The sequence below is a fragment of the Struthio camelus genome, chromosome 13, assembly GCF_040807025.1.
Source record: "Struthio camelus isolate bStrCam1 chromosome 13, bStrCam1.hap1, whole genome shotgun sequence".
Lineage (NCBI taxonomy): Eukaryota > Metazoa > Chordata > Aves > Struthioniformes > Struthionidae > Struthio > Struthio camelus.
The window spans coordinates 5,679,536-5,705,813 of NC_090954.1; the positions used below are offsets into that span (position 1 = coordinate 5,679,536).

General features: G+C 48.3%; 1 protein-coding gene across 6 annotated transcripts in view; it reads right to left on the reverse strand.

The window, feature by feature from the left end:
• Positions 1–1,669: 1,669 nt before the first annotated feature.
• KLHL3 (kelch like family member 3) overlaps positions 1,670–26,278 on the reverse strand; it is a 67,151-nt gene continuing 42,542 nt past the window's right edge. For all 6 annotated transcript variants that reach the window (XM_068959250.1, XM_068959248.1, XM_068959249.1 and 3 more), the window contains 10 exons: positions 24,897–25,006; positions 19,695–19,811; positions 18,484–18,633; positions 15,194–15,311; positions 14,220–14,417; positions 13,275–13,376; positions 10,285–10,413; positions 6,986–7,126; positions 6,620–6,763; positions 1,670–6,288 (listed from right to left, as the gene is read on the reverse strand). In XM_068959250.1, the coding sequence (XP_068815351.1) occupies positions 6,260–6,288; positions 6,620–6,763; positions 6,986–7,126; positions 10,285–10,413; positions 13,275–13,376; positions 14,220–14,417; positions 15,194–15,311; positions 18,484–18,633; positions 19,695–19,811; positions 24,897–25,006 (1,238 nt within the window). In that variant the 3' untranslated portion in view covers positions 1,670–6,259. The remainder of the gene's footprint in view (positions 6,289–6,619; positions 6,764–6,985; positions 7,127–10,284; positions 10,414–13,274; positions 13,377–14,219; positions 14,418–15,193; positions 15,312–18,483; positions 18,634–19,694; positions 19,812–24,896; positions 25,007–26,278) is intronic.

Consider the following 26,278-nt stretch of genomic DNA (forward strand, 5'->3'; position numbering starts at 1 on the left):
TCTGTCTCAACGCACAACTCTGACTTCAAACACGGGAACATATTTTAAATTATACCTCAACATTCATCCAGTGGGATAAACTCACCATTCGGGAGAGAGAACACTGTAGAAAGTATATAACATAAGGAAATAAGAAGGTGGCATGCCAAATAGCATTTAAATCTCTTATGCTTTGGAGAAGAGGGAAGGACAGGACCCTTGGGACAGGGTGTTATATATCCCCCAGAGGGAACGTCCGGATGTTTTTCTGGTTGAGAAAAGAGAGCCCAGCAGTTTAAAGCCCGTGATTTACTAAGCAATATGCTAGCAGAGTCTGTGGAGGTTTACAGCGAAAGAAGGAGAAGGGCAAGGCTCACGAGAGTAGAGTTTGTGAACGGTGGCCAAATCAAAAGTGTTGAGCTTCGGCAGCTGCGCCAATTAAATCTCATTCATTTTGCTGAACAAGAACATTAACATTAATCACTTCAGCAAATTTCTTTGGAATATTTTGCATGGCTAAGCCATTAAGTGATTTTTGTGCTTGTTTATGGTGCAGCGTTAACACTATATAATGCGATATCATTAGTCACTGAGCAACTGGAGGATGCTCTAGGAGCCCCCGCGTGCGTCGCTGGCAGCGGCTCTGCAGCGGGCCCTACGCTGGCTTTGTACAGAAGTGGCCAATGGCCTTTTTTTTTTTTCTTAATTGGAATTATTTCTTGTCATCACACAGCACTCATCAGCCTGGGGAAGACGTGGTTTTTCCTCTCAAATCCTCCCCAGCCCTGTCCCACTACCAGGACACAGCCCCCGTCCCCAGGGAGGAGGACTATGCAAGGGATCCCTCTTTGGCCATATTTATGATTCATTGGGGTCTGCAGTTAGCCATACCTTTTATCAGACATTTGCAATTTCCCTGGCTGAGCTTGTTTTCTGCCCGAGCTTTGATTCGGCTCCCTGATGACTCATGCACCAACTCTTACGGTATCACTCAGCTGCAGAAAAGCCGTATCTCAGCGTGGGTTATTTGAAAAGGAGCTGCTCAGCAACACGGAGGAGAGCTGGTTTTCCCAGCCGGGCAGCAGCGAGCGAGCGCCCTCCCCGCCGGCTGGGGCCGCGCCGGCTGAGGAAGGTGCAGGTACACGAGAGACCGCGGGAGAAAACGTAGGGCAGGAACATGGTAAGTGAAACTCCCAGGTGGTGCAGAGGGGGACAAGTAAATAATGAATAATTAAGAACCACAGCGTTCCCTGACGCTCTGTTGTAGAGAAAAATTGCTTCCTGCCCTGAAATTTGGCTTAATCCTGGGCATGGGAGCAAATCCCACAAACAGGCCCTGGCGAGAGCTGCAGAAGCAGCAGCACGGCGAGCGTGGGCTCGGCGCCGCGGGAACCCCACTGAGAGCGGAGGACACCCATCCGCACCGGGACTCCCCGTCCCAGGGCTGCCCTAACGCCTGGCACCAACATATATATATATATATATATATATATATATCATATATACACAATACCAACACCCTGCAACCAGCCGGCCCAGCTCGGTGCAAGCAGAGGTGCCCCACTTCAAAGGGGACGTGGTCAGACTGGGGTTTGTACTCGCTGTAATTAAAGAGGAAAAAAATCCCATGCGGAGCGCTGAGAACATCACCATTCAGAAGCTGAAGAAATCAAAACAGACCCAGGAGAGTTTCATCAGTCCAATTTTTATTCAAATTAAAGTCCTGGGAACTACAATGTGATTTTTCTGTTATAATATTAACTATGCCAGTGAAGACTTCCTTGAGTTGTTTGTTGCACCGGACAACACAGCTGTCAAGAGAATTACTTGGCAACATCCTTGGTCCTTCATGCTCATGCAACAAAAAAAAAAAAAGGGGGGGGGGGCTTAAACAGTCAACCAAATCATTACGTTACGCTGTCAGCTATTATACCAAAGTCTGTTTTACAAAAACAAAGAATTTCACATCCAGATAAATTTTTCACAATCTTCCATTATTCTTAAAGGGCTTCTTTATACATAAAATATACAAATTAAAATTCTCAATATTTATTTATTGTCACCATAGAGGAAAATAACTTATTAATCCCATGAACCAAGTCAAGGGCAGAGGAGAAAAAAAAAAAGTGAATTCATTCATTTCCAGATTACAATGTCTAACATACTCCCAAACACTAGCTTTGAGCAACAGAGTATTTTATGTGAATATGATTTATGGGCATGGTGTTAAGCCAAGGAGGCAGCTGTCCTGTCACTACATTTTATTAGCAATGAATCCCAAAGGTTAAGAGCAAGATGCATTTATCTGTTGAACCATCATGTTAGCTTGATGAACAGGCATCACACATCACTGGATATTAAGGATTTGGGTCTCCAAACACTGCAGACGAGAACAGTATCAAGCTTTCGTGGTGCTGTCACGCAAATGCTGCCAAGTGTATTTATGGTAATTACAGTACTCTACACATCTAGACAGAAAAAGTATTTGGATAAACTGAATGAACAGAAAATTGGTCTTAATCACTCCCAATTTATCTATTAGGCGCAAATGGGAAAGATGGACTTGATTCAAACTTGTTTTAACAACACGTTGCTCAATGCAATATATCCTGCTGTGCATTTGCTCCCGCACATTGCGAACCCGGCGGTGTGCAAGCACAACTGGGCTGTCCACAAGCTGTCAAAAAGGATCGCTGTGAGGAACAGGCCCAAGAGTTTGTAAAGCTTTTACAAAACCTCCTGCAATACTTTTGATCGTTTTTGCCGATTTGGGGGCTTTGCATGGCTGCGTTGTATCGTGTGCGCGACCTCTTCCATCTTCGAGCAGCGCTGCGCTCACGCGGGAGAGCCGAGAAACAAAACCGGGGAGAGAAAGCTTGTCCACCAAGCTAAACGGAAAGCAAATGAACAGCAGAAGAAAATTAAATCAGAGTTTTTCAATTATTTTAAAATAACTATTAATCCAAGAGTGCACTGGTGACTGAGGTAATGGATTTTAATCTATTTCATAATGTTAAGCCCTCTGCTGTCCCTTCTAATATTGCAGAATCAACACAAGAGCTATCCCAGACCTTAGTTACAATATTTAATTTCTTGTGCAGAAAACATACAAATTCACACCTACATCACGGCCAGCAAGAACTGCACTGGACTGTAAGAGTTAGATCCAGAATTTAGCATAAGTGTCATTGACAACAATAAAAAGCAATCCAAAAAATTCTTTAAAATTGTCTTATAAAAATATTTACAGTAAAATCTGTTAGCGCTAACGCTACGTTTTCAGTCTTAGAAAAAGGTAATCTTGAAAGGATCTGGCTCAGGTGCTCAGAATCAGTAACCGACACATGAAACCACACGCCAAAGAGACAAACCCGAAGAGCAGTTCAAGGCGGGAGGGGGGGGGAAATACAGCTGGTTTGTCATGTGTTACAGTTGTTCATATTGCATAGCTGGAAAACGAGGTCACTTGACTTGCATAACACTGCAACGTTAGAGGAGGAAAGAAAGAAGTGCGTCACGTATCACGGAGAAGAAATGGCTGCAGCCAGGACCACGGTCCGCGAGCCCCGGCAGCCGACGAGAGCCCCAGCCCTGTCCAGCATAAATGCCATTTTACAATAGCAGCAAATCACCAAAAACCGTTTTCCTCGAAAGCAAGGAAGGTTTACAAAGAGACGTGTATTCCTATTAGACAAGCAGATGTAGCGGCGGGGAGAGGGGGGGAATCGACCAACTTTCAGGCATACCCACGCTTCACGACATCTGACAAATGCTGCAAACTTCAACTTGCATCTCCACAGCTCTAACCAGTAGTTTTTCCCTCTGACCCACAGAAACTATTAGTGTCTCGCCAATACTTGCTTTTGCTCCAGTGATGCTCCCGGCTCAAGGAGAGATGCTTAGCTGGCGACTGTTCCCAACTTTTATTTAGCTTTACGTTCGTTGCCTATGGCTATATCTGACCTGATGAGGGCCACGTGTGCGCCAAACGCTTGTCCACCTGGGCCAGTCACCTCTATTTGATGAGAGATACCAGCTCTGTCCAAAACCTATCCCACTCCAGCTTGCATCCCCAAGGGCTGCGTGAGAAGGGAAGCACCTGCCAACCAGCTTCTGGGATACCGAATTTGTGCGTCCATCTGAACCAAGGCATCGTCTGGCTTTTGTCACCGTAAGAGATGCACCTCAGGACTTGGATCTGCAGCCAGCCGTAGTCAGCGGACACCTTCCTACCACCTTTATTAGCTTTTACAATTAAAAAAGTCCATTACAAAAGAGCAGCAAGTATGACTACCATTTTGGTACGTTTCACTGGAGACTGGAGAACCCAAAGCAAGACGCTTAGAGGGTATTACAGAAACAACTACTATTCTGTGTTTTAATTTTCAAGACCTCTCGCCTGTCATACAACGGAAGGGTAGATATCAAGAAAAATAACGCCATTTCTTCAGGCAGTTTGCTTTAGCTTCCAAAACCAAAAACGTCCCAAGAGGAGGAGGCAGTAGTTAGTGCTCCTCGCGACGGTCGGCCCCCTCCGGGGGAACGTCCAGCAGCGGAGGGATGCGCTGTTCCCCCCACGGCGAACAGGCACCCGGGTTAAAAGGACACTGCCAACTCAAACACGAAAAATCCACTTATTTACAGAAGTAATCCGCATCCCCTATAAAAGCAGCACAAGGTGATTCAGCCTTAGGTCCCTCTGAAAGCAATTTTTAAGTATTTTTCTTTTCTACTGTAGAAGGTCATAAACAGTTCTTTTAATAGGAGCTCTATGGAGATAGAAACCAGCAGAACAGCGGTAAGTGCTACAGCTTGACAGCAACATACACAGATACAGCTCTGCAGGCCAGCTGCCCTCTACAGAAAGCCTCAGTTGATCTACAGGAGAAGAAAAAAAAAAAAGAAAAAAAGAAAAAACAGTGAAACAAATTCTCTTTAAAAGACAGTAACATGGATAAAGTTAAGTGAGCTGAGAAAACATCTTTCTTCATCAGTTCCCTTTAGCTGAAGAGTCTTTGGGAGTCCACCCCTGTACACAGAAGCAGGCCACAGCTCACTGGAGTACAGGAGACACCAAAAAGGTATTTGTACGTCAAACATCCTCTTAAACAGAAAGCTTTAAGGATCTGGGATGCAACCAAGACAACTGCATCACAGCTGGATCTAATTTGTCTGTTTCATTGTGTTTTGAATAATCTTACCGATTCTTCATACTGGCGGAAGATCACATTCAGTACAGGAAAAATTTCAATAATTACAGTGACACTGATTAGTAAGATCTCCACACTCTGGAAGCATTAAGACAACGTAGGTATTTTATCTTGGTTATTAATCACTGCTTGGGTGACAAAGGGTTCTCACCGTACGCAACATGTCTACGTTAATGGCACCATCAGGTATTTCTGTTGATATCTAAATGCTCTATTATGAAATGGCACTGAAATGCTGGACAGAGTTAGAACTGGGGCTTTCAGCACAGCTGACAAAACCTGGAAAACGCACGGGAAACACATTCGAGCAGCAGCTGTCTTACGGGAGCAATAACCCCAGCGGAGGAGCAGACTCCACCGGGGTTGCAGCGTTTGGCGTGGCTGAGGTGCTGAGACGCCGGCCCCAAGAAAGGCCCTGCCCAGCAGGTCCCATCACGTACAGGAAACAGCACTCATGACAAAGATAAAAATCACACGGTATTTATCTCCTATCGCACAACAAGCGTTCCAGGGGTACGTACAGTAGTCCAGTGGCAAACACAAATGCATGACCAAGACAGTGTCACACAGCCCGAGCACCCTGCTCCAGTCCGTTTCTGCTGACTGCTTCTGCTGTTGGTACTTTGAAGTTTCCGCTGTCAGCAGTAAAGTCCACCCTCCAGGCACAATGAGTAAATTCCACCGATAACGTGTACGGAGCATCAGTAGTGAAGAAATCCAAAAGTGTTCATTTTTACTCACACGTCCAAACGCAGCAGTTGTGTTTCACACGAGAAATTCAGTGCCCACAGTTCAAGCACAATGTTTATCTCAACTAGCCGTCGAGAGGAACGGTTGATTGCACCACAGATAACAAGCAACACCTCGTGCCTAGCATGGACCACGTCCCCAGAGGGATTTGCACTTTGCCGCACAATCCACCGCAGAGCAGATGATGTTTGTAACGTATCACTTGTCATACTAGGAGTTTAACAGCAATGAGATGGGTCAAGGCAGAGGTCGGTCACCTTCCCAACACCACCTAGCTGGATCCACTTGACTTCTGCTCCTCGCATCGCCTCAGTTGTGTGTCACAATGGTTTGTGAATCACAGCCACACCTGTCGTGAGAACGGACAAACAGACACAAACTTACGGCTGGAGCAGCTCCTGGGTTGTGATGGGGCTGAAAACATACTGCGAAGCCAAAAACTAGCAACAGGCTAGCAGAGAGAGAGCTGTCTTTGCTATTTCTATGATGGGTTCCTCTACTGAAAGCCACATTAAACATATGAAAATGTAAAATCAAAGCATCATATGTATAATCAAAGCATCAGGAGGCACAGCCCACACGTTTAGGAGTGATCCCAGACACGGTCGTGGCTGCGGTGCATCTGTCAGGGAGCCGGACAGCCTTGTGCTCTGCCACCAGCACTTGCATCCACTATTTACCTGCATAACTTCTCCCAGTGCTCATGCTGGTTGGTAACAACGTCCACTTGTCCGTGACGGGGTTGTAGTACTCCACAGAGGCCAAGTTACAGGAGCCATCGTCTCCTCCAACCACGTAGAGGAGTCCATTCACTGCGCACACACCTCCAAAGAAGCGCGTAGACGGTTAGACTCAGGCTAACCTATCCCCCTGACACATTTCCCTGCCACATTCAGATTCATTGCAGAGAAGGTGGTATCATACCTTGTCATCTCTTTATTACAGTACTAATTACTTGCATATAAGTAAGAAAAACAAAACAAAACAAAAAAAACCCCACATAGACAAGAGCAACCAAACGCCGCAGAAACGCACATGGTGGTTACCTGCATTTCTTCTACACATATTCATGTCCGCTACTTGCTTCCAGGTATTTGTTCCCGGATCATAGACTTCCACGCTCTTCCTCACTAAGGGACCGTCGTGCCCGCCGGTAGCGTACAGCAGCCCGCTGAGAACGCCAACGCCTGCGAAACAGCGCGCAGCGTCAGCCAAACGCGCGGGGCAGGGGGTTTCACACCCCTTTTGCCCGGGCCAGGGCAAGGCATTTCCAGAACCTAGGCCAGATCTCTCCAGATCACGCCCCTCACATCCCCACGGGGATCACTCTACCCAAACAGCAGGTTTGGCAGGAAGGACTGGACCACATCCCGCCTTTCAGGGCCGTGCCCTCTCCCAGAGAAACACTACTCCCACTGCGTTCTTCCACCTGTATTTAACCTCTTTCGGCCAACTTGGTCTCTCTTCCCATCGCTCTCCTGCCTGCTGCGCCCTGCCCCAATCTGACTGATGCTTTTCTGCCGTGGGGCTCTCTCCTTTCAGCCTGACCTCCTACAACCAGGAGGTAAGTTGTGGCTTTCCTCCTGCCTCTGTGCCATGTGTTCTCATCCCTTGGGCGCTCCTCCAACACACTCTGGCCCCAGCTCCCGAGGGCACCTCGGTCCCTCTGCCTTGCGCCCCCACGGCAGCGGCTTCCCATGGCCACGAGCCACCTTCCCAGCTGCCCTCACCCCTGGCTCTGCCTCTGCAAAGCCCTGCAACCTGCAGGGCACACAGCTGCGGTTAGAGTTGCTGCTTTAGGGGATATTTGCCTAATATTAAAGTAAATTTAAATTAATTAAATGTGTCCAACAACCCATGCGAATTAACACTTCCAGCAACATATCTTCATTAAGAGGTTCAGAAGCCTCTGTTAAAATTAACAAGCTGGGATGTTGGCAAAACAGAGACGCAGAACTGAATTGCATCGTTTTCCCCGTGGGCACTCAGCAGCAGGACAGCCCTCGTGCCCTGAAGACGTACTCACGCCGGCTCTCCAGGAAAAGGCAGGGCGCCAAGAAGGCGTGCAGGGAGGAAAGGGGCCCCGCCTAATTAAAACGGACCAGGTTTTAAGTTGGCGCCCGCGCAAATGTTTTCCGCGTGCCGAGGGCAGCCCGGGAAGGACCAGCGCAGGAGCAGGGCTATGGCTGGGGCGAGCCGGAGAGCGCTCACCGTCTGGGCTCGTGCAGCTCCGACGGATGGGAACAAGTCTCCTGGCTTCTTCCCCGCTGCCCGTATTACGTTACACCCCAACCGCTGGCTCCGGCAGGCGCCGGCGGCAAGGCCCGCGGCAGCCTGGACCGCGGGGCCGCCGCGGCAGGCTCGCGGGACGGCAGCGCGGGGCAGGGCGCAGCCAATACATTAAAGCTATGGCAGGGACACTGCTGCTCCGGAGGAGGCAGGGAGGCTGTGCCAGCCCTACCGCCACCACCTCTCTGTCCTCCGGATTTTGTAAAAACTTGCTAAATGCCGGGTTTGCCTTTGACCAGGCGTCTCTAGCTCTACCAAGAGAGCGTGCGAGCGCCAGAGGGATGTCCTAAGGCAAACATAACATCGCAGGTCACGGGTCCTCACTGACACAGACAGACAATTAATCTATTTGTCATAAATATCCACCTTATCGGGCCGAAGCCTGCATTTGGCTGAGGTGCTCCAACATGCACCATACAGGAAGAGCAGAATATGCCCCGGTGTAAGTCCTGGCCTAGCGATTGTATGAGGTGCATCCCAGCTGACCGGGAACGGGAACTAACTTAACCGTGGCAGCGGCGCGGTGCGGGCTGCCCTTTACGTCCCCAGGGACCTGGGGAGGGCCGTGCTCGCCTCCGCTAGATGTCAGCATCGGGATGCTGATGCCGGGCGCTCTGAACATGGTTGTTACTGCGCCGGATGGTGTATCACGCTGCAGGACTGCTTCTGATGGCCATCACGAGCCAGGGCCCTCCCTGCTGTCTGCTGGAGGAGAACATGCCACACACTTCGGTGACAACCAGAGCTTGACGTGCTCAGCTGCCAGTTTGGGAAGACAAAATTGCAGTGCTACTTGTCAGGCAGCTAAGAGCATGCATAATACGGGACTTCCCGTGTGCAAGGCGTACTTGCAAAGCCGTGCTCAGAACGGCGTTTCAAACAAGGAAAACTCACTAAAATCACTGTCACTACAAGCACGGACTTTTTTGGCTGCATTTTGACATGCCACTGACAATGAGATATTCCTCCTATTCTCCTGCAGTGTTGCACTGCGATAGCTTCATGTGTCCAGCAGATTTTGAAAACTTCTTTAGCTAACTCCAAACCAACAGGGTGTGACCACAGTTGCCTCACCTTAAGTTATGAAAAAGGTAATAGGAGAGAGGAAAAAAAGACAGCACGTGGAAAGCAGTCTCACAGCCACCTGGCTCAGAGGGAAATCCCCACCGCAGCTTAACCTGTAGGGTTATTTCAGCGAGTACCGAAAGGCCAGCCTCCAGGCTCGCCTAACTGCAGTAAATGCCGGTTTTACAACAGCCAGTCTGACATAGGGAGGATCCGCTGCACACGTTAAGCGATAGGGCCAATAGTCGCACGCTCCCTTTCATCTAAAGATAAGATGATTTTTAATAGAACGGCTAAGAGCCGTTATCGCTTTCGGGAAGAACCAGCCACAGAGCCGCCGGCGCCTGCCTGGCCTAGTGTCACACACCAAGTCCGCGACAGCCGAGAACGGAGTCTTTTTTTTTAAACATGGCTTTTTCCCTGATCCTCCAGCTGACCACCTCTGGCCAGCTAAGGTCCGCTAAAAGCTGGCTTAGCATGGGCAATCTGAGATGAATTTCGCTACCGTCACTTGCTCTGCAAAAGTCACCCAACGCAGACGTGTTTTGCGCTACAGAAACCCCACCGTACGCTTGCAGGGAAGCTCCGCTAACAAAAATGCACCCGACAAAAATACCCCAAATGACAGGAAAGAGACGGAGGCACAGCTTGCCTGTCTAGTCCCTGGCTGCGCCTGCAGCTGGCAATCTGGACAGACAACTTTTTGCTTACAAGTGAGATGCATCTGCTAGAGAAACTACTTAGAAACACTGAACACTATTGCATTAACCCAGAAATTAATTTCAATTTGGCAGATTTTAATGAAGTCAAGATTGCTGCTGAGAGCTTCCAAGCAATTATGAATTTTTTTCCCCTCGTGGGAGAGAGGGAAAAAAATAACGGGTTTCACTTGCCAGCCCAGCAATGCCAAAACACACTTTTCATTGCTTCCTGCGAACAGAGGAGCAGCCAGACATTACCTGCTTTGGAGAAGCCCCCCCGGAGGCAATACCTGCGCCGCTGCGCCGCGTGCTCATGTCGGCGACGTAAGTCCATTCGTTTGTGGCCGGGTTGTACTGCTCCACGGTACTAAGGCACTGGCGGGACGCTCCGTCGTAACCCCCCACCGCATAGAGCTTACCTGCAAGAGACACCCGTTGGCACGGGCATTACTTCTACTGCAGATTTATGTTACCCTCGCGCCTGGAGGCCCCACGTGAGGACAGATCCCTGCTGCGGGCGGCCCTGGGAGACCTGCCGAAACCTGCTGCGGTGCCTGGGGAAACTCCCGCTCGGAGGATCTGAAGCAGATTCAGAGCCAAAGGGGCCTGTTTTTTCAAGCAGTTAAGCTGTCAGCTAAGGCAAGGAAACATCGTAACACAGTAGCTTAATTAGGAGCCAAACCCCCAGAGGGTTTTCCCAATGACTCGCTGTCCGAGCGTAAGAGAGAAAATCAGAGCGTTGTTTTGCTGATCTAGCATTTCCTCACGTTTGGGTGCCGCACGGCGAGATGAGCTGACAAAGGTCGATACTGTACATAAACTACAATATCAAATAAGCAATAAATATGCAATAACCTCCTATATTACTGTAATAGCTGCACGGAAACCGAGACCTGGTTCTGAAGCACGTGGGCCACATCAAAAGGAACCAGTGCCGCAAACGCAGCTGAGCCCTGCCTGTTCGCTTGCACAACATGATCGCAGCACAGCAGCCACCACGGGAGACTCCCACGACATGGTATATCTACCTCAACTGAATGGAAGTTGGACAACACCCACCAGAGCGGGTGACCAGAATGAGACCAGAAGAGCACGATCAGACGTCATGAGCCTATACCCACACATGAAACAATTAAGGCTGATGCTCCACCCCCACCACTGTTCACAGCCCTGACCAATATCCTCGCCTTATCACCCTGTACTGTCCGTGTATCAGCTCTCTTTTGCATTTAGACTATAAGCTCTCTGGGCAGAGAGAGTTTTTGTGGTCCTTTACCAGAGCTCCTAGCACAAAGGCGTTCTGCTTCAAGACCGGGTTCCTCAGCCACTACAAAAACTAAAAAACACAAAACCATTACAGTACAGTTCAATAAATACGCAGAAAAATTCTACCCCAAGGTTTTGTACGAAACCCAAGAACAAGACTAATTCTTGATCCATAAGAGCAGATTCTGACCACAAACATGCTATACGATTCTTCATCACGTGATACTCCCAACAGCAGCTTCCACCTACGGTCTCGCACTCCTCCATCCTCCTGTTTCTATGTTGTTTCTAAGACTCCAGGAATAGGCCTGCTCTTCTCTTCCACGTGGCATGTCCCCACACAGCAGTCCTGCCCCTGAGCCCCCTTCTCCCACACTCAGCTCCACTCACTGCCTCCCAGTACAAAGAGGTTTGCAGGGACCACGTCAGGACCACGTCCGGCTGCTGCCGGAGTTACGTGTGGGTATTTGCCAGATGCCACCTCCTTTAAAGGTGCATTTCGAGGAGCGTGCCACAGGTGCCCATGCTACCTGTCGTTCAGAGAACCGTACAACCACCCCCAGAACTGGTCATCTTCACCCCGTTTCCTCCAGAAAGCACCTGTATGCCAGCGCTCTCCTCGCCGTTCGCACTGGCATTTCACGCCATCTGCAACTGATGTTAACCCTTCCAAAGACGAATATTAAGAAGGTACCCGTACGAGGCCCAGGGAACGCACTCCGACCAGTAAGGTCCTATGGTATGCCTGAAAGCAAGATTTTGGAGTGGGGAGGGGGATTTGCACTTCTGTATAGGCATGGGCAATTTCATTCACATTTTCCTATCTCTATAAACATTCCAAACCCTTATTTCCGCTGCTGCTGCAGTCTACCTGGTGTGACTCAATGAACCAAAGCAAGAGTGCCGAACAAAGCACGACAAGGTAAAGTTCCCTGGCCTCCATCAATCACTAGATGTTTTCAGTAACCACAAGCATCAGATTAGCCTTCTTCATAGTCAGATGAACACCATGGATTAACTACAGGCTGCAGCCTGTTCCCTGCATCAACACGATCAGCTCTTCTTATCCATCACGCATGCACTTTCTTTTTAATCATAGACTCTTAACAGGTGAAACATTAATTTGCTCTTTCCAATAAAGCTAAGGAAAAGGATTTTCTATGCCTCCAGTAGGAAACCTGCTCACAGAAATGCATCTCACAGGTACGCATTTAATATCTTGTAGCATTCAAGCGATGGACCCACTTTAGCAAACCCTGAGGACTACCAATAGCCCAGCATTTCACAAGCACGTGCATGGGCCTAGTGTGAAGGAGATGCTTCTTAAACAAATAGGCAAATTTAGCAGAATGATCAATACTTATTCCGAGTTCATCTCCCCCTCTTCTCACGTAAACACCTTTCACGTACTTCCTATTCACATGGGTCAAAACAAGTCATTTCAAAGCGAAGTTTGTAACAAGGATTGTGTCATTGACTGCTACCCACTGTACTAGTGGGAAACTGCTATGCTACGCTAAAAATGAGCCAAATAAAATTCTTCCAGTTGCTTCATGACTGATTTTGCAAAAGAAAAAAAAAAAGGTTCCTATTTGTATTGATCTTTCTCCTAGATCTGGGAGAAAAATTTCTTCTCACAGCATCTGCTGATGGCAACACTGCGTAACACTGCTTTCTTTCACTGGCCAGAGATATCCCAGACTTCAGTAATACAAGCAGCCCACGGAGAATAAGGATGCAAAGAAATCTGCAAATGCTTAGTGGCATTCAGGAGACCCGGGGAGGTCCAGAACGGGTCTGAGGCTCTTTGACAGCCACGCACGCACTTTTTCGCCAAGATAAAGAGGAGAATGGAAAAAAGCTACAGCCATTAAGTCATATAAAATAAATCTTTACAAACTGAAGATACTCTAGAGAACAGTTCCTGCCGATCCTTCCTACTGCACTTAACCACTTAGGCTTCTGCTTGGATCAGTAACATTTGCTAGATGGAAATGACTGCTGATTTTCTTACCCTCCACAACTCCAACTCCAACACTGCTTCTTCTTGTGTTCATGGGAGCCACAAAAAACCACTCATTGGTTTTATAGCTATAGGCCTCAACTGATGCCAGACCTAGTTAAAAAGGGGATACACAGGTTTTCTAATTAAAAAAAAAGAGAAGAGAAAAAGATTGGTGTTGCACTTTCATCTGCCTTCCACCTCCTCCCAAGCCCGTAATTCCCCCCACATCCCTACATCACAGTTATCTATTCCCTTCCCTCCCAGGCTAGCGCCAGCCTGTCAACACCACTTCAGCAGCTGGAAAACTGTTACCGTGTGGCCCCTTGTCCTGGGACTGTTGCCCAACTGATGTGCTGGGCACAACAAGGTGGAGGAGAGTCTAGACTCCAAGCCCAAGAGTCCATGTCCTTCTGAGCATTACAAAGTGTTGACGTAAAGGTTTAAAAACTAACCCGGACACCTTTGCCCTCTACTGATCACCAGTTGAAACAGTGAGTTCAGGGCTTAGCCACGTGGCAAAGCTTTACAGCAGAGGTGTGAATCTACCCATGCGGTTACACCATGACAGCTCCCAGACACACATACCCCACAAGATGCCTTGTTTGCATTTGATTCACGTTGCCACGCAAGAAATTAAACTAAAACCAGGAAAATGCTCTTTTCAGCCCAGAATATGCATATTCATAATTAGAACAAGACCAAAAGAACCGTATCACTAAAATAAATATATGAATAGGGTGATGCACTCTGCAATTACTCATGGGTCAGGATGCGCACGTGGTTAGTTACGGCGCACAATAAATCCAACCTTTGGCTCATTCGCTACAAAAATCATAGCCGAAGGGAGCTGGGACTTCACTAATGGCATTTTAGCAAAGCTCTGCAACCTCTGCAGCAGGCTCTGAAAATGTTCTTTGCAGTAAGGATCTGCCTGGTTTTTGTTCAGTCACCTACCAGTGCTACCATCAAATCCACCCACTGCATACAGGAGATCATTCAGCACAGCGGCGCCCAAAGTGCTGCGTCTTTCCTGCATGCTGGCGATTGACGTCCACTGGTCCTTCACGCCGTCGTACACATCCACCGTGCGCACCCTTAAAGAGCCGTTAAAGCCCCCGACTGCATAAACATTGCCAGCCATAAATACCACACCTGATAAAAGAGGAGAAGGATTTTAAGGAGATTTTACAAACAGCTGGGAAAACCACAAACCTAACGGTCACTCAGAAAAGCATCATCATCAGCTGCCTCTCAGTGGGTGCAGGACAGAAGGGAAGAGCAGAATGCATGCAAGTCTTGAGCATTTTCTCTGGGTCGAGAGCATCAGAGCCAGGTACAATAAAACATACTTACTGCATGGAAGTAAAAAGCACTTCGCACAAACACACAGCAACAGAAGCCACAGACTGATTTCAGACCTGAATAAGTAACTTTCTGAGCCACAGAGCAGACAAATGGGGACCCACATTGCCATCCGTCTCAGATGTCTCTAGAGGAACAGCCCCAGTCTTACAAATCTGTTCTCCATCAGCCCTCAGTACCAAGGGGGCCCGATTCAGCTCCTCTGATTTTCACCAGGAAAGCAGCAAGGGCAATTGGATTCCTGCAGACTGCCAGGCCAGGGGCATGGGAAGAAGAGGGAAAACACAGAGAGGAGCAGCCAGAAGAGAGCTAATGAAGTGGGGGCAGTGGCTATGGACGGCACACAGGCATGCAGCAAGCCCCTTTCAAGAGCAGGGCATCCACCTGAACCTGAAGGACACACGCTTTTGGGGGAAGAGAAAGAAGGAAAGGCAGAAAGAAAGAGTCGCTTGAGGCTAGGGCCACAGAGAAAGACTGAAGGACTGAAAGACTGCCGGGGCCTTCCGTCCAGCCCTTAAGAGCTGCGCTGGGAAAACGAAGAAGCTCACAGCAAGCGTTCCCGTTACCTGCTCTGCATCTCCGGGAGGGAAGCTCAGCAACCTGATCCCATCGCTCCTCCTCAAAATCATAGCACTCCACGCTGCGGATGGCTTTGGGTGCTTGCCCACCCACCACAATCATCACCTGGAGAGGAAAGACAAGAGCTAGAAAACCTCCACCACAGCTGGAGCAGCTGCATCCTGCAAAGGATCCATCCGCACAACCTGGGCAAAAAAGCAGCCGCCAACAGCACCATCAACTGGATTCAGCCCTAGAAATCATACCCTTTGGATGCTGAAGGCCTACCAAAAGCCTCTGCAGAGACAGTCATTTCAGATAAATCTATTACAGAGGGGAAAAAAAGGAAAAAAAAAGAAAGACGACAACCCTGCACACATACTTCTTGCCATTTAAATCACACTAAATATGGCCACCCCCACTAACCCTTCCTCACCTTTTCTGAAGTGGGTGACCTGCCCTATTTCCCTGTGAAAAACAGAATTACTTTCTAGCACGACACACACAAGACTCATTGCAGCGGTATTTTTAAATGAAGAAGATCCTAACGTATTTTCCATAGCCGGCCCACTGTTTAGTCATTATTTCTGTGCTTGTGCTAAAAATAATCCATACTGCTTAGTAAATAAGACCTGACAGCTGTATTGCCACCCGCAGTGAAGATGGCACGCAGGGAAATTGCCAGGACTATTAGAGATCCAGGGGTGCTGGGCTGCGGGGGGACTGCAGAAGGAAGCAATTTGTCAACTTCATTAAGACCTTTGGCTAACACATGCACCGATGCAAATCTAGTAATTTAACCCTAAATTCCTTGCAGACAGGGAAGGTCTAAGCGAAGCTGATCAACAGCGAAACTCAGGAGCGTGGGAAGTGCTCTGCTGGGTCAAACTTAAGGTCTAGCCAGCCCCAGGCCCTGCTCCCAACCACAGCAGGCACCGGGTGCTCATGGAAAAGTAAGAAGAACTGGGCCACATGCACCATGGTCCTTTCCACTCTGCCACCAGGAGGCCAATTTTCCTTCCCCATGGACTCACCGACTCCCACCCTCTCATCACACACGTGCTGCCCAGAGGACGGGGCCTGCAGGAACCCAGCAGCTTTCCAGATGACAGCTCAGCTCCTGAGGGCTGCCCATAGCTGCTGAACTCCAGCTGACCAATGTGGACCACGTGTGCGCAAGCAGAGTCCAAATCACTTGCGATGCCTTCACTGAGCAGCAACTCAATTTGTACTTGCTTCTGAACGCGTTTGCTTTCATCTGCCACAGCTAACAAGACGAAGGACTCGTTCCCCTTATCACAGCACAACAAATCAGCAGGAGCAAACGCTGTCCAAGACAATCCGGCTTTTACAAGGCCAAGGAGCTGGAGGAAGGTAACTGGCTTCAAACATAGTTGAAGAGTAGTAGGGAAACTCTGGCTTTAGTCTCTGAGAGAAAGCTGTGCACAGCCGAGAGGATAAACTTGTCACTCGAGGTCACAGAGGTAATGAGTTCGACTCCCATCACGGTTGCTTTAGAAGTATGGAAATAGCGGAAGACTGAACGCTCTGATAGAAATGTCTGATCCACAAAGATGAAAACGAGACATCAGAAAGCAAACCAAATCTAAACTAACAGCCTGACTACTAATTGCATTAACAGTCCCCCACGGAAAGCTGCAGAGCTTCACAGGATTAAAGAATTAAGAAATTTCACAGCAGAATGTAATCCTGCATCAGCAGGACCAGTAGACAAGATGAAAGTTTCTCAGTAACTGGATCACTGGAAGATCATCACCTTCCTCCCTTTCTTTATAGTTAAAAAGAAAGGAGGACGGACCTGGGGAGGATTCGGTTTTGTACTTGCAGGTCATGGCATAGCAGATGTTGAGAACCTCCAAACTAGCTGACTCGCTGCTCGTTTTCATCCGTAACTGATATAGTCCTTGAATGAGGGTCAAGCTAGCCTGTCTTGATATCCCGAAAGCTGCGCTCCACCAATTTCTGCAAAGTGCCAGCAGGTGGAAGGCACACGCTACACACAGCCAGAATTTCACAATAGCCAGAGTCCAGTATTTAAACACCTGAATATTCCCTAATAGCACAGATCTCATAGGCAGTCTCACCAAAATAAGTTCCCTATGATTTATACCTCGAAAAATAATACCCTGTGGTTTTGACATCTTAAAACCTTTGAAATGCTCATTAATAACTTCAGTGAGATTTTGCTGAGAGACATGCCAACTGCCTTTATCTCTTATGCATGGAGAAGTGTTTGCTGTTTTCATTTTTTTTAAGCTAATAAAGTAGAGGCCAGAGCATCACATGCCTCCAGGATAAACGCAAGGTTTATTTACTCAGTAGCTGCTTAAGTCTATTGACATTTGCTTCAGATTTCCCATTCACATGTCTGGGGTACGGCTGTTTCCTGCTTTCTTGGCTTCTGATTATGTCGATGAAACAATGACAGAGAAAGTTATCGCAGCCCTCTTCGGCAGGGCGCTACGCACAGCGCTACACGTCGGCAGAAACCTCGGCCGATCCCCGAGCACCAGCACCGCCTGCCTTCAGCCCTTCCCGCTCCACGCTGCTCTCAAGTCACAGCTCCAGGAGCTCCGACTCCTCATGAAACCACCTGGGACTGACAACACGCTTTGAGAGCGGAGGCTTGCACTTAGGAACGGAGACATTGGATCTTCTACAGGTTTATCTAGGTTTATCCAACTTAGTTATACATCTTTGATGGGCAGAGGCAATACCAGAGGAGGGAGTAAAACGCTTCAAAGCATGATCACGAATAATCCTGCCCAGAGGGGCTGTTTCTGCACAATCCCCAGCAGGTAACAGCATGCTCACTCCCCCAGCAGTGGTTTTTCTGTTCTCTCACAGAACAATTGGTTCCCCCAGCATAAATTCCCAGCATCTTAACCGATCACATTCAAATCTAACACCTGAACTGATTTTGCTTGTGCTAGTGCTGACGATAAGGTTTCAGGTACATTTACATCAAAAAACATCACCAGTTTTAAGGAGATGGCATGGCACATTCTCCGTGCAATTCCACTCCTCTACGCTGCTCACGTAACACAAAGGATCAAAGGCTGCTTGCAATATATAGGAAATAAAACATGCATACCACTGCGAGACTCCCTCTAATGGGCTCAGAGCCATTGAAATGCAAATGAACTGGGAGTTAGTAGGAAGTAACGCGATAGGCAACACAAGCTCCTTTCAGCGGCAGAAAATGCCACCAGAAATATTGTGTCAGATGATACAAAGGCACCTTTTCCTTCCCCTTTCAGAGGGGAATTGGGCTTACCTTTGGCAGGCTAACTGGAGTCCTTGGCTTGGTCCTAGGATTCTTTATCAATTGCCTTTGATCCAGAGGAAGCAAATGATATTTCATGGCCTCGATAAGGAAGTCTTTACACGTGTTGTTATTCTTGATTAAAGCTTCTTCTTCAACTGTCTGAGAACATGCACACACATGAGAGATCACTTAAACCGAAGTACCTGATGGCGCAGCCCACAAGGAGCTTTGTAGAAAGCATATAACAATTGGAATTTCTCTCCCAAAGTACTAATATAAAATAAAATGCAGAAGACAGACACATAATTCCAGCTCTTTCCAAAGATACACATGCATTAACATCCAAGCTCGCTTTCCTCTGGGATAACTAAAGGGTAGCGGCACTCCCTCTATTTTGCCACCCCCTGTCAGACAATTAGCGGGTGTCTAAAGCCTTAAGAGTAAATATCTCAACAGAGGAGAATTCACTCGGACGGCATCTGGGAACAAAATAAGTCATTCCTTTTAGTTGAGTCAGAATTTTTGAGGAGAGGTAATATCTTTTATTAAATCAGAAGATACAGTCGAGGAAGAAAAAGATATCACAGGTTCACCTCGTGTATACCAATTTTATTTCAATTGCACCAATTTTTTTTAGACACCTGATAAAAAACACCGTAGTCAAACAACAGTGGAACCCCTCCTTTGGGGGTTCTCGGCTCAGTATCAAGGGCTGGGTCTCTCATCGTGAACAACCTTTAAGCCAGACGAAGCCATAGAGAGCACCTCACCTGCTGCTCTCCGTAGAGCCTGCTCCGGTCCAGAGCACTTCTAAGGCCAAAGTTATCACACGTGACATGTTTTCCCCAACCTACGTTTACCTGTGCAGTAGGGAAATAACTGCACACCCTGTAACAGCATCGTCTGGCTATTTTCTCATGAAAAATACAGAGATATTTGCTTCTAAATGCTTTCACCAATACTGGCAGGAACTCTCTAGGGTGGTTTCTAGGTATCGCTCTCCTCTCTGCGCTGCTTGGCAGAACACAGTTAACATTTTACACGAAGGCTCCCACCCCACTCACTGATTTTAGAAACCTCCCAGTTTTTCCCTTTAGTCCTCTGTTTACAGACTCAGCGACGTGCCAAATTACCCGTCTCGGAAGCAAACAGCCAAGCCATAGATTAAGGCACTACTGTCAGCTTAAGTGCAAGTATTAATTACTTATTTTCCGACTAACCTGTACAAGATAATCTCTGGGCAAAAGGGGCAGGCGAACATGCTCCATCAGTTTAGCCATGTGCTCTAAGCGAGATTCCTTCTCATAATTTATCCAAGAAATAACAGCTTCAAAGACCTACACAGATAAAGTACAATTAATGCAGAAAGAGAACAGGCTTGCACAGTTGCCTCCCCAAAATCAGAGGCATTGTGATTTGCAGTACCTAAGGAAGGAGATGCAAGATCTCGGTCAAACAGATAAAAAAAAAAACTCATCACAGTATGCCCAGAGCACAAGCGACCCAGTAGCAAGGAGTTCAGCTTACCATGCATATTAACAAGCAATGTCAGGTCTAGATGAGCTGTTTCACTCTTAAAGCTAAGCATGGGTCCAGGACAACCATATACCTCTGCTATATTAGTAGTGGAAAGCAGCCAGGAAACTTCATTAGCCTTCTGACATTTGCACTGGACATTATTCATGAAACGAGCCACAGCGATTACTACTGAAAGGCTCCGCTCACGCGTTAAGTCGCTACGTTCACGATCATGTTTCCTCACTTCACCAGGTCCTCCCAAAACCACAAAAGCTTCAGGACAAGTTGACCACGGGCGCAGCAGAACCCCTGCGGCAGGTTTCGGATGCCACCGGTCCCAGCGCAGCGCTCTCATTTCACGGCTAATGCCGCCGGGCACGCTTCCCGCCGGAGACAAGGGCGCGCGGGACTTCTGGCCTGCCCCAAACCTCCAGCTTCGTTTCTAGATCCAGCCAGCTGAGATAAGCACGCGGGCTGCAACTCGGAGGCAAAGGGTGCACAAACAAGCCCGTGCAGCAGCAGCTAGGCAGGGAGCGCCGCACGCTCCTCCAAGGAACGTGCGTGCTCTGCCACCCAACAGCCCCTGCCAAGACGGGCTAAAATCGCCGCTGCCACCACAAAGGGCTTCCTTGAAGGACCCCAGCCCAGCCAGGCTGGTGCGCTCCAAGGTACTAGGCAGGAGGATACTGCTGCTCGCGGGGCTGAACTGGCTGGGAAATTCAGCGGCTGGATTTCCCCATGGACTCAAAAGCAAGCTCTGACACTTGGGACTCGCATCTACAGGCAAAAGCAGGTCCTCCAGGGCCCTGCCAGCAGGAGGATCCCGAGGATGGACATGATCCTCCCGCCCGCTGCCCGGGAAGGATCAGCATCCCGAGGACATGCCCTCCGTTCCAGCTTCCCTCTGGGGTCACCAAATGGTCAGGCCAATTTGCAAAGATTTCTTTTTTTTTTTTTTTCCCCTTCTCTCCCCTCCCCATCCCTCCTGTCGCTCCCCAAGAAACCGTTTTGTTCCACCCACGGTCAGTTCATTTCTAAAAACTGACTGGAGCTGAGGGCACCATCTCTTGGGCCCAAATTGGGAAAGGCAACTGTATTTGCAGGAGGTGCTGACACTTGCTTCCTCACACAAACGCGAGGCGGAGTGGAAAGGGGTTTCTTCCTTTTGGCTGAACTCTATACTTGAAAAAACTGAGCGAGCAGTAGAGCAAGGGCCTCATTTCCCATGCCAACAGACGCGGTTGCTGAACTGCTTGGAATTCAGGAGGCAGCAACGAGGATTTAAGCAAAGCAACAGGGAGCCGTGTAATCAACTCATAGCAAGCACGGGGAAAGTAACTACTGCAAAACCTGTATTTTCAAATGAAGAAGGAAAAAGAGATATATATATATATTATTTCACTTTGGCTGCAAAGCTTTAAAAATAAAAACCATGGCAGTTTTGAGATTTTTTAACTGCAAATGACCACGGAAGGAGCAAAAAGCAATGTTCAGCCAATAATTCATGCTTTTCATCAATCTTTTTGGCACTAATGCTAAGCTACAGAGCAGGTCAGTGGCCTGGGACAGAGTCAGCTACAGATCAAGATGACAGAGCACAAGTCTTAAAGGAAGGGAAAGCAGCAAATGTGTACGAGGAATAAACTGCCTCCTCGGGGCTGCAGACGGCTCCCGAGGTAGGCGCACGCCGGCTCTACCCTGCTGTGCCCACCCCAAAAATAACAGGACGGGGCACCTCCCGGGGCACTAATTTCTAATTTTAAGAGAGGGAAAATAAATCTTCATCCAAGATGCCTACGTCTCTATTTCACAGTTGTCGGCTCCCACTGCTCCGCAGGGCTGCGCTTGCTCCCCGGCCCTGGCGAGCCGCAGCTTCTGCGTTTCGGTGCGAGGCTCCGCTCGCGACGCGCTGCCCCGCTGAGCGGCGCCTGCCGTCGCGCTGCTCGTGCCCCTGCGGACAGGTTTTTTCCAGCCAAGCAACACCGTTGGCCCCGGGCGTGATGAAACCAAGCGGCTACGTACACGGCTTTATTCAGCGCAGAGGCACCAGCCGGCGCGGTGCCGGACACCTGCCTGGCCGCGCGGCAGTCCCCGAGCGCGGGAGCAGCGTTCCCACGCCACGGGCTAGACGGATGAAGCTTTTGGGGCAGCCTGGAATAACCCCTTTCTGCACGCTGCTTAAGCGCGGAGCAAAACCAGAGGTCTTCCCAGTCTCTCTGGCCAAAAATCCTGCTGTTAGGCACCCTAGGGACCGAAAGCCCCGTTTGTGCATCGGCTTCTCCTGGACTCCCATAGGTGCGCGAGGCACTGGGTTGATTACCGGGCTCCCTGTCTTTGCGACGGGCCAGAAGCAAACTCCAGCCGGAAACCCCAGAATCGGGTGCACAAACTCCCTGCACAGTCTCTGCCGTTGCTTCTTTAAAATGGGAGGTAGCAACCCATCCCCGTTTTATGGGGAAAGGCAAAGGCAGCGTGGCCCTGAGGCACCCAGACGCTGCTCATCTGCCGAGTGCCTCGGCTGGGACGGGAACAAACCCCCACATCCCAGCCCTGTTAAGACCTGTTCTTCTGGCAGTATTTCAGGTTGCCAGGAGTCATTTCGCGAGGGCTGCAAGCCCCACCATTTCACACATCATTAGTAAATATGAACAAATATGCTTCTTTAAAGCGTTTCCTTGCTCGCATATGCTTTTATAATTAAAGAGCCAATGAAGTCAGGCAGACGGCATTGATAAAACTGCCTTCAAAGTCCTCAGCTGCAGCAAAAGGAGCAGGCAGGGACCAAAAGAACCGTTTCGGTCCCCAGCCTGAAAGGGCCTGCGCAAACGCAGAGCTCGGCAAGAGCAAGGCAGGAGAGGGAGAGCGAGGAAGATACTTTTTGAATGAAGGGGACAAATCTTTACAGTTGGCACCATCTTACAATTAAAATAGGTTACTGTGGCAGCAGACAATTTTGGTAGTCATGATGGTCTAGGGATATAAGCAAGCCAAAATTTGTAGAAGGGTAAGGAATATATTTTATTAGGCCAACTGGAATTAGCTGGGGGATGGCAGAGGAAGGAAGAACATACCAGCTTTTGGGCACGCACACCTGACCTAGAAGCATTATAGCAGCAACATTTCCCTCAGTTGTCCTGTTACTTCTGGCCCTGCTACGATCCAGCTATAATATTTCCAGCTGCTCCAAGAGACGGATTTGCTCTGGGTCACTGACTGCATTATACATACAAGCCACAGGAACAAGCAAGTCTCTCCCGAAATCTGGTTGCAATAATTTAGCCCTCAGATGGTTTAAGTGTTTGCCTACTTACTACGTCATATTGCTTAAGAATAAATCTCTACCCATCACGTGCACACACCCATACATATACAAGCGTGTGTGCGTGTGCGCATGTGTGTAATATACACATTAGCAGAAAAGAATAAAAGTCAGGAAAACGGCTCGTCGATCAATATGACTTCAATTTTCAGCACTTTTTTTTCCTTTGGACTCCAGCACGTTTCACATTCATATTCAAATCCCAATTTTTGCATAACCACTGTTATTATTATCTGTTGTTTTGAACATACCACTTATGCTTACATTTCCTTCCACAGACCTGCATGCTCAACTTCAAAATCAACTAAAGAAGTACTGGTTTTGATTGTATAAAGCTCAGATGAGGGAGCGAGTCCTTTGATTTCTCTGGGCACAAGGCCAATAAAAGCTTTTTAACAATGCTGCACAGGACTGGAAAAAATTGGTTACTAAACTTGCACTTCCCTCTGCAAGCTGCTTGGCTCATGCAAAGCAATTTTGCCGTGAATTTGTGCTATTTGTTTTTTCCCTTTCGACCCTGCCTATGTGGCACGGAGCAGCACCCTGCAGAGACGCCCACGCTAGCTCCAGGCCCGCGGAAACACATTACGGGCGCCTCCAAGTTTGCTGGCTTAGGATTTGAATGAAGTGCATCTATCTGCATGACCACCTCACGTGACGCAAGCTTTCCGGCAAGCTTCGTACCCACACGGGCCCCACTACCTGCGCAGCCTGGCCGGGCTGAGCAGGATAGGTGCACGCACCCGGCCCGAGCTGCTCAGCACAGCGCCGCAGCAGCCAAACGCTGGTCCCACCACGCCGCAGGCATTCAACAGGGTCCCGAAGCTACGAGCCCTGTAACCCTCAAGCTCTCCCACAGCCTCCCCAAGTGCCCACCTCCCTGCAGTGACAATTCAGAGGCAAGCTGAAGGGCTCTCTAGGGCCATGCTTCTCTTCCCCAAAACCTGCCACAGTTCATACAAGAAGCCCCAAACCAAAGGAAGAGGCTGGACCTAGAGCTCACCACGTAGCATAATCACGGGTCATCCTTTCTGATTGCCTCATTTTTAGGTTCAGACCACAAGAGGTGTGCTGAACATTTCAAACCACAAAACAACATCAAGCAATGCCTTTTTTCCCCGTCTTCCATTAAAAACACTGATGATCCTAGAAAAATGTTTCCTTCCTTCTTTTCGGTTGTGGACCTCCTTTAGTTGTCCCATCCCTAGGCACAACACAAGGCAATGCTCCTCCCTGACCTAGGGCAATTCATCTTTTGGTGAGGTTTTAAGGCAGGCAACAGAAGCTTTATACCAGCAGACAACGGGAGGTTCCTAGCTTTCCAGACACAGACAGAATTCAGTTCTGTCCCTTGGGGTTTGGGGAAAAGATATGGATCTGAGAATCGTTACTTCATATAAAGAACAACCAAGTGAAGGTCATTTTTATGTGCCTTTAGGATTCGCATTATTTTTAATTTTCCTTTCCATGCGAGGTCTGTTGGAAAATGGCCCCTAGATAGCATAGCATAAGAACAATTCCCAGTATGAGATTTAGAAGCATTCTGGCATTCTTAAATTCACCGTTGCTACACAATTTACTGTACCTTTTCTTCAGAGGAGACTGTGAGCTTGTCACTTGATATTAAACTGCAAACCTGGTCCAGACTAAGGCTAAGAAATTCTTCTCCTAGCATCACCTCAGGAAAGTGCTGCTCTGTTCAACAAACGAAAAGGTGGAACAGAAAATTATAATGAAATCCAGGCTTTACGTCAATGGAAGGACGACAGCATTCAGAAAACCATTATTATAACAGCTCTGAGCGACCAAGGCAAACAATGCGCGCTGGAACTGAACTGGTGAACAGAAAAAGAAAACAATCTCAGAGCTGGTTAAAGACATTTGATGTTATTTAAAATAACACAAGCCCCATGAGACTCTTTTGTAAATAACAGCAAATCATAAATTGGGACTTAACTTTCTGTGAAGCCACCGTACGTATCTTCCCGTGCCAAATGAGATTACCGCTAGCAATAGAGAAAAGTGCCAGTACCTCTCTAACGCAGTAAATAACCTGGAGTCAGGGCACCTCAAGATTCAGTTCCTGTCCACTTCAACAAGCCAGGCACAATCAGACCTGCTCAATGCTTGGATGAGAGACTCCATCGAGGCTCCCTGGTATTTCTAGGTATTCAGAGTAAAGCCCACCTTCAACGTGATTCGGCCACATACAATCAATTTGCTGCTTACAGGCCAGTAGCAAATTAGCAGGCGAGTGGGCAGGGAGGGATCCCGCAGCAGGCAGCTCAACCAGCGTGTGAGGGAGGCGAGGAGAGGTGGGGAAAGGTAGACCTGCATCCAATGTGCTCACGTGGGGTCATGCACCTTCTCTCCTTCTTTCCCCCCAAAATGCACAAACTTCATCTTTCCCCTCCTCAAGACTCTCAGCATCACCCTCTCACCTTGCCTCTCTCCACGTAGACGCCAACTTTATGAATTTCTTCTCACCTCGTCTCGCCTCCAAACGCTCCACTGTGACTCTAGGAGCCACTTATAAACAAAATATAGCCACTTATAAACAAAATATAGCCACTTATACCACTGTTTTTAATTGCAGACTGGGAGAATTCTGACTCATTACAATATAGTTCCAAAAGGGATCATCCATTTTGTCCTGCATTACACCTAATCAAAGGGAGCTAGGAAACAATTAAGTATTTATAGGTCAAAACGGCTACCAGCCATGTGCAGACAATTTTATAAGTATCTGCTAGGAATACAGGCCAATTTAACCTCACCTACTAACATTTGCTGAGCCCCGTTTACCTTTAACTGAAACACAGAAACTCAAGTCTTAGACGCTTTATCTGAGGCGGCTTTTTCCAAGCCCTAATCTCTTTAGCTCTGAGAAGTTCAGACTCATACATCCAAAGAGCTCCCTCTGTAGCAAGATCTGCCTCTTATTTTCACCTCTGCAAGGTATTTTGC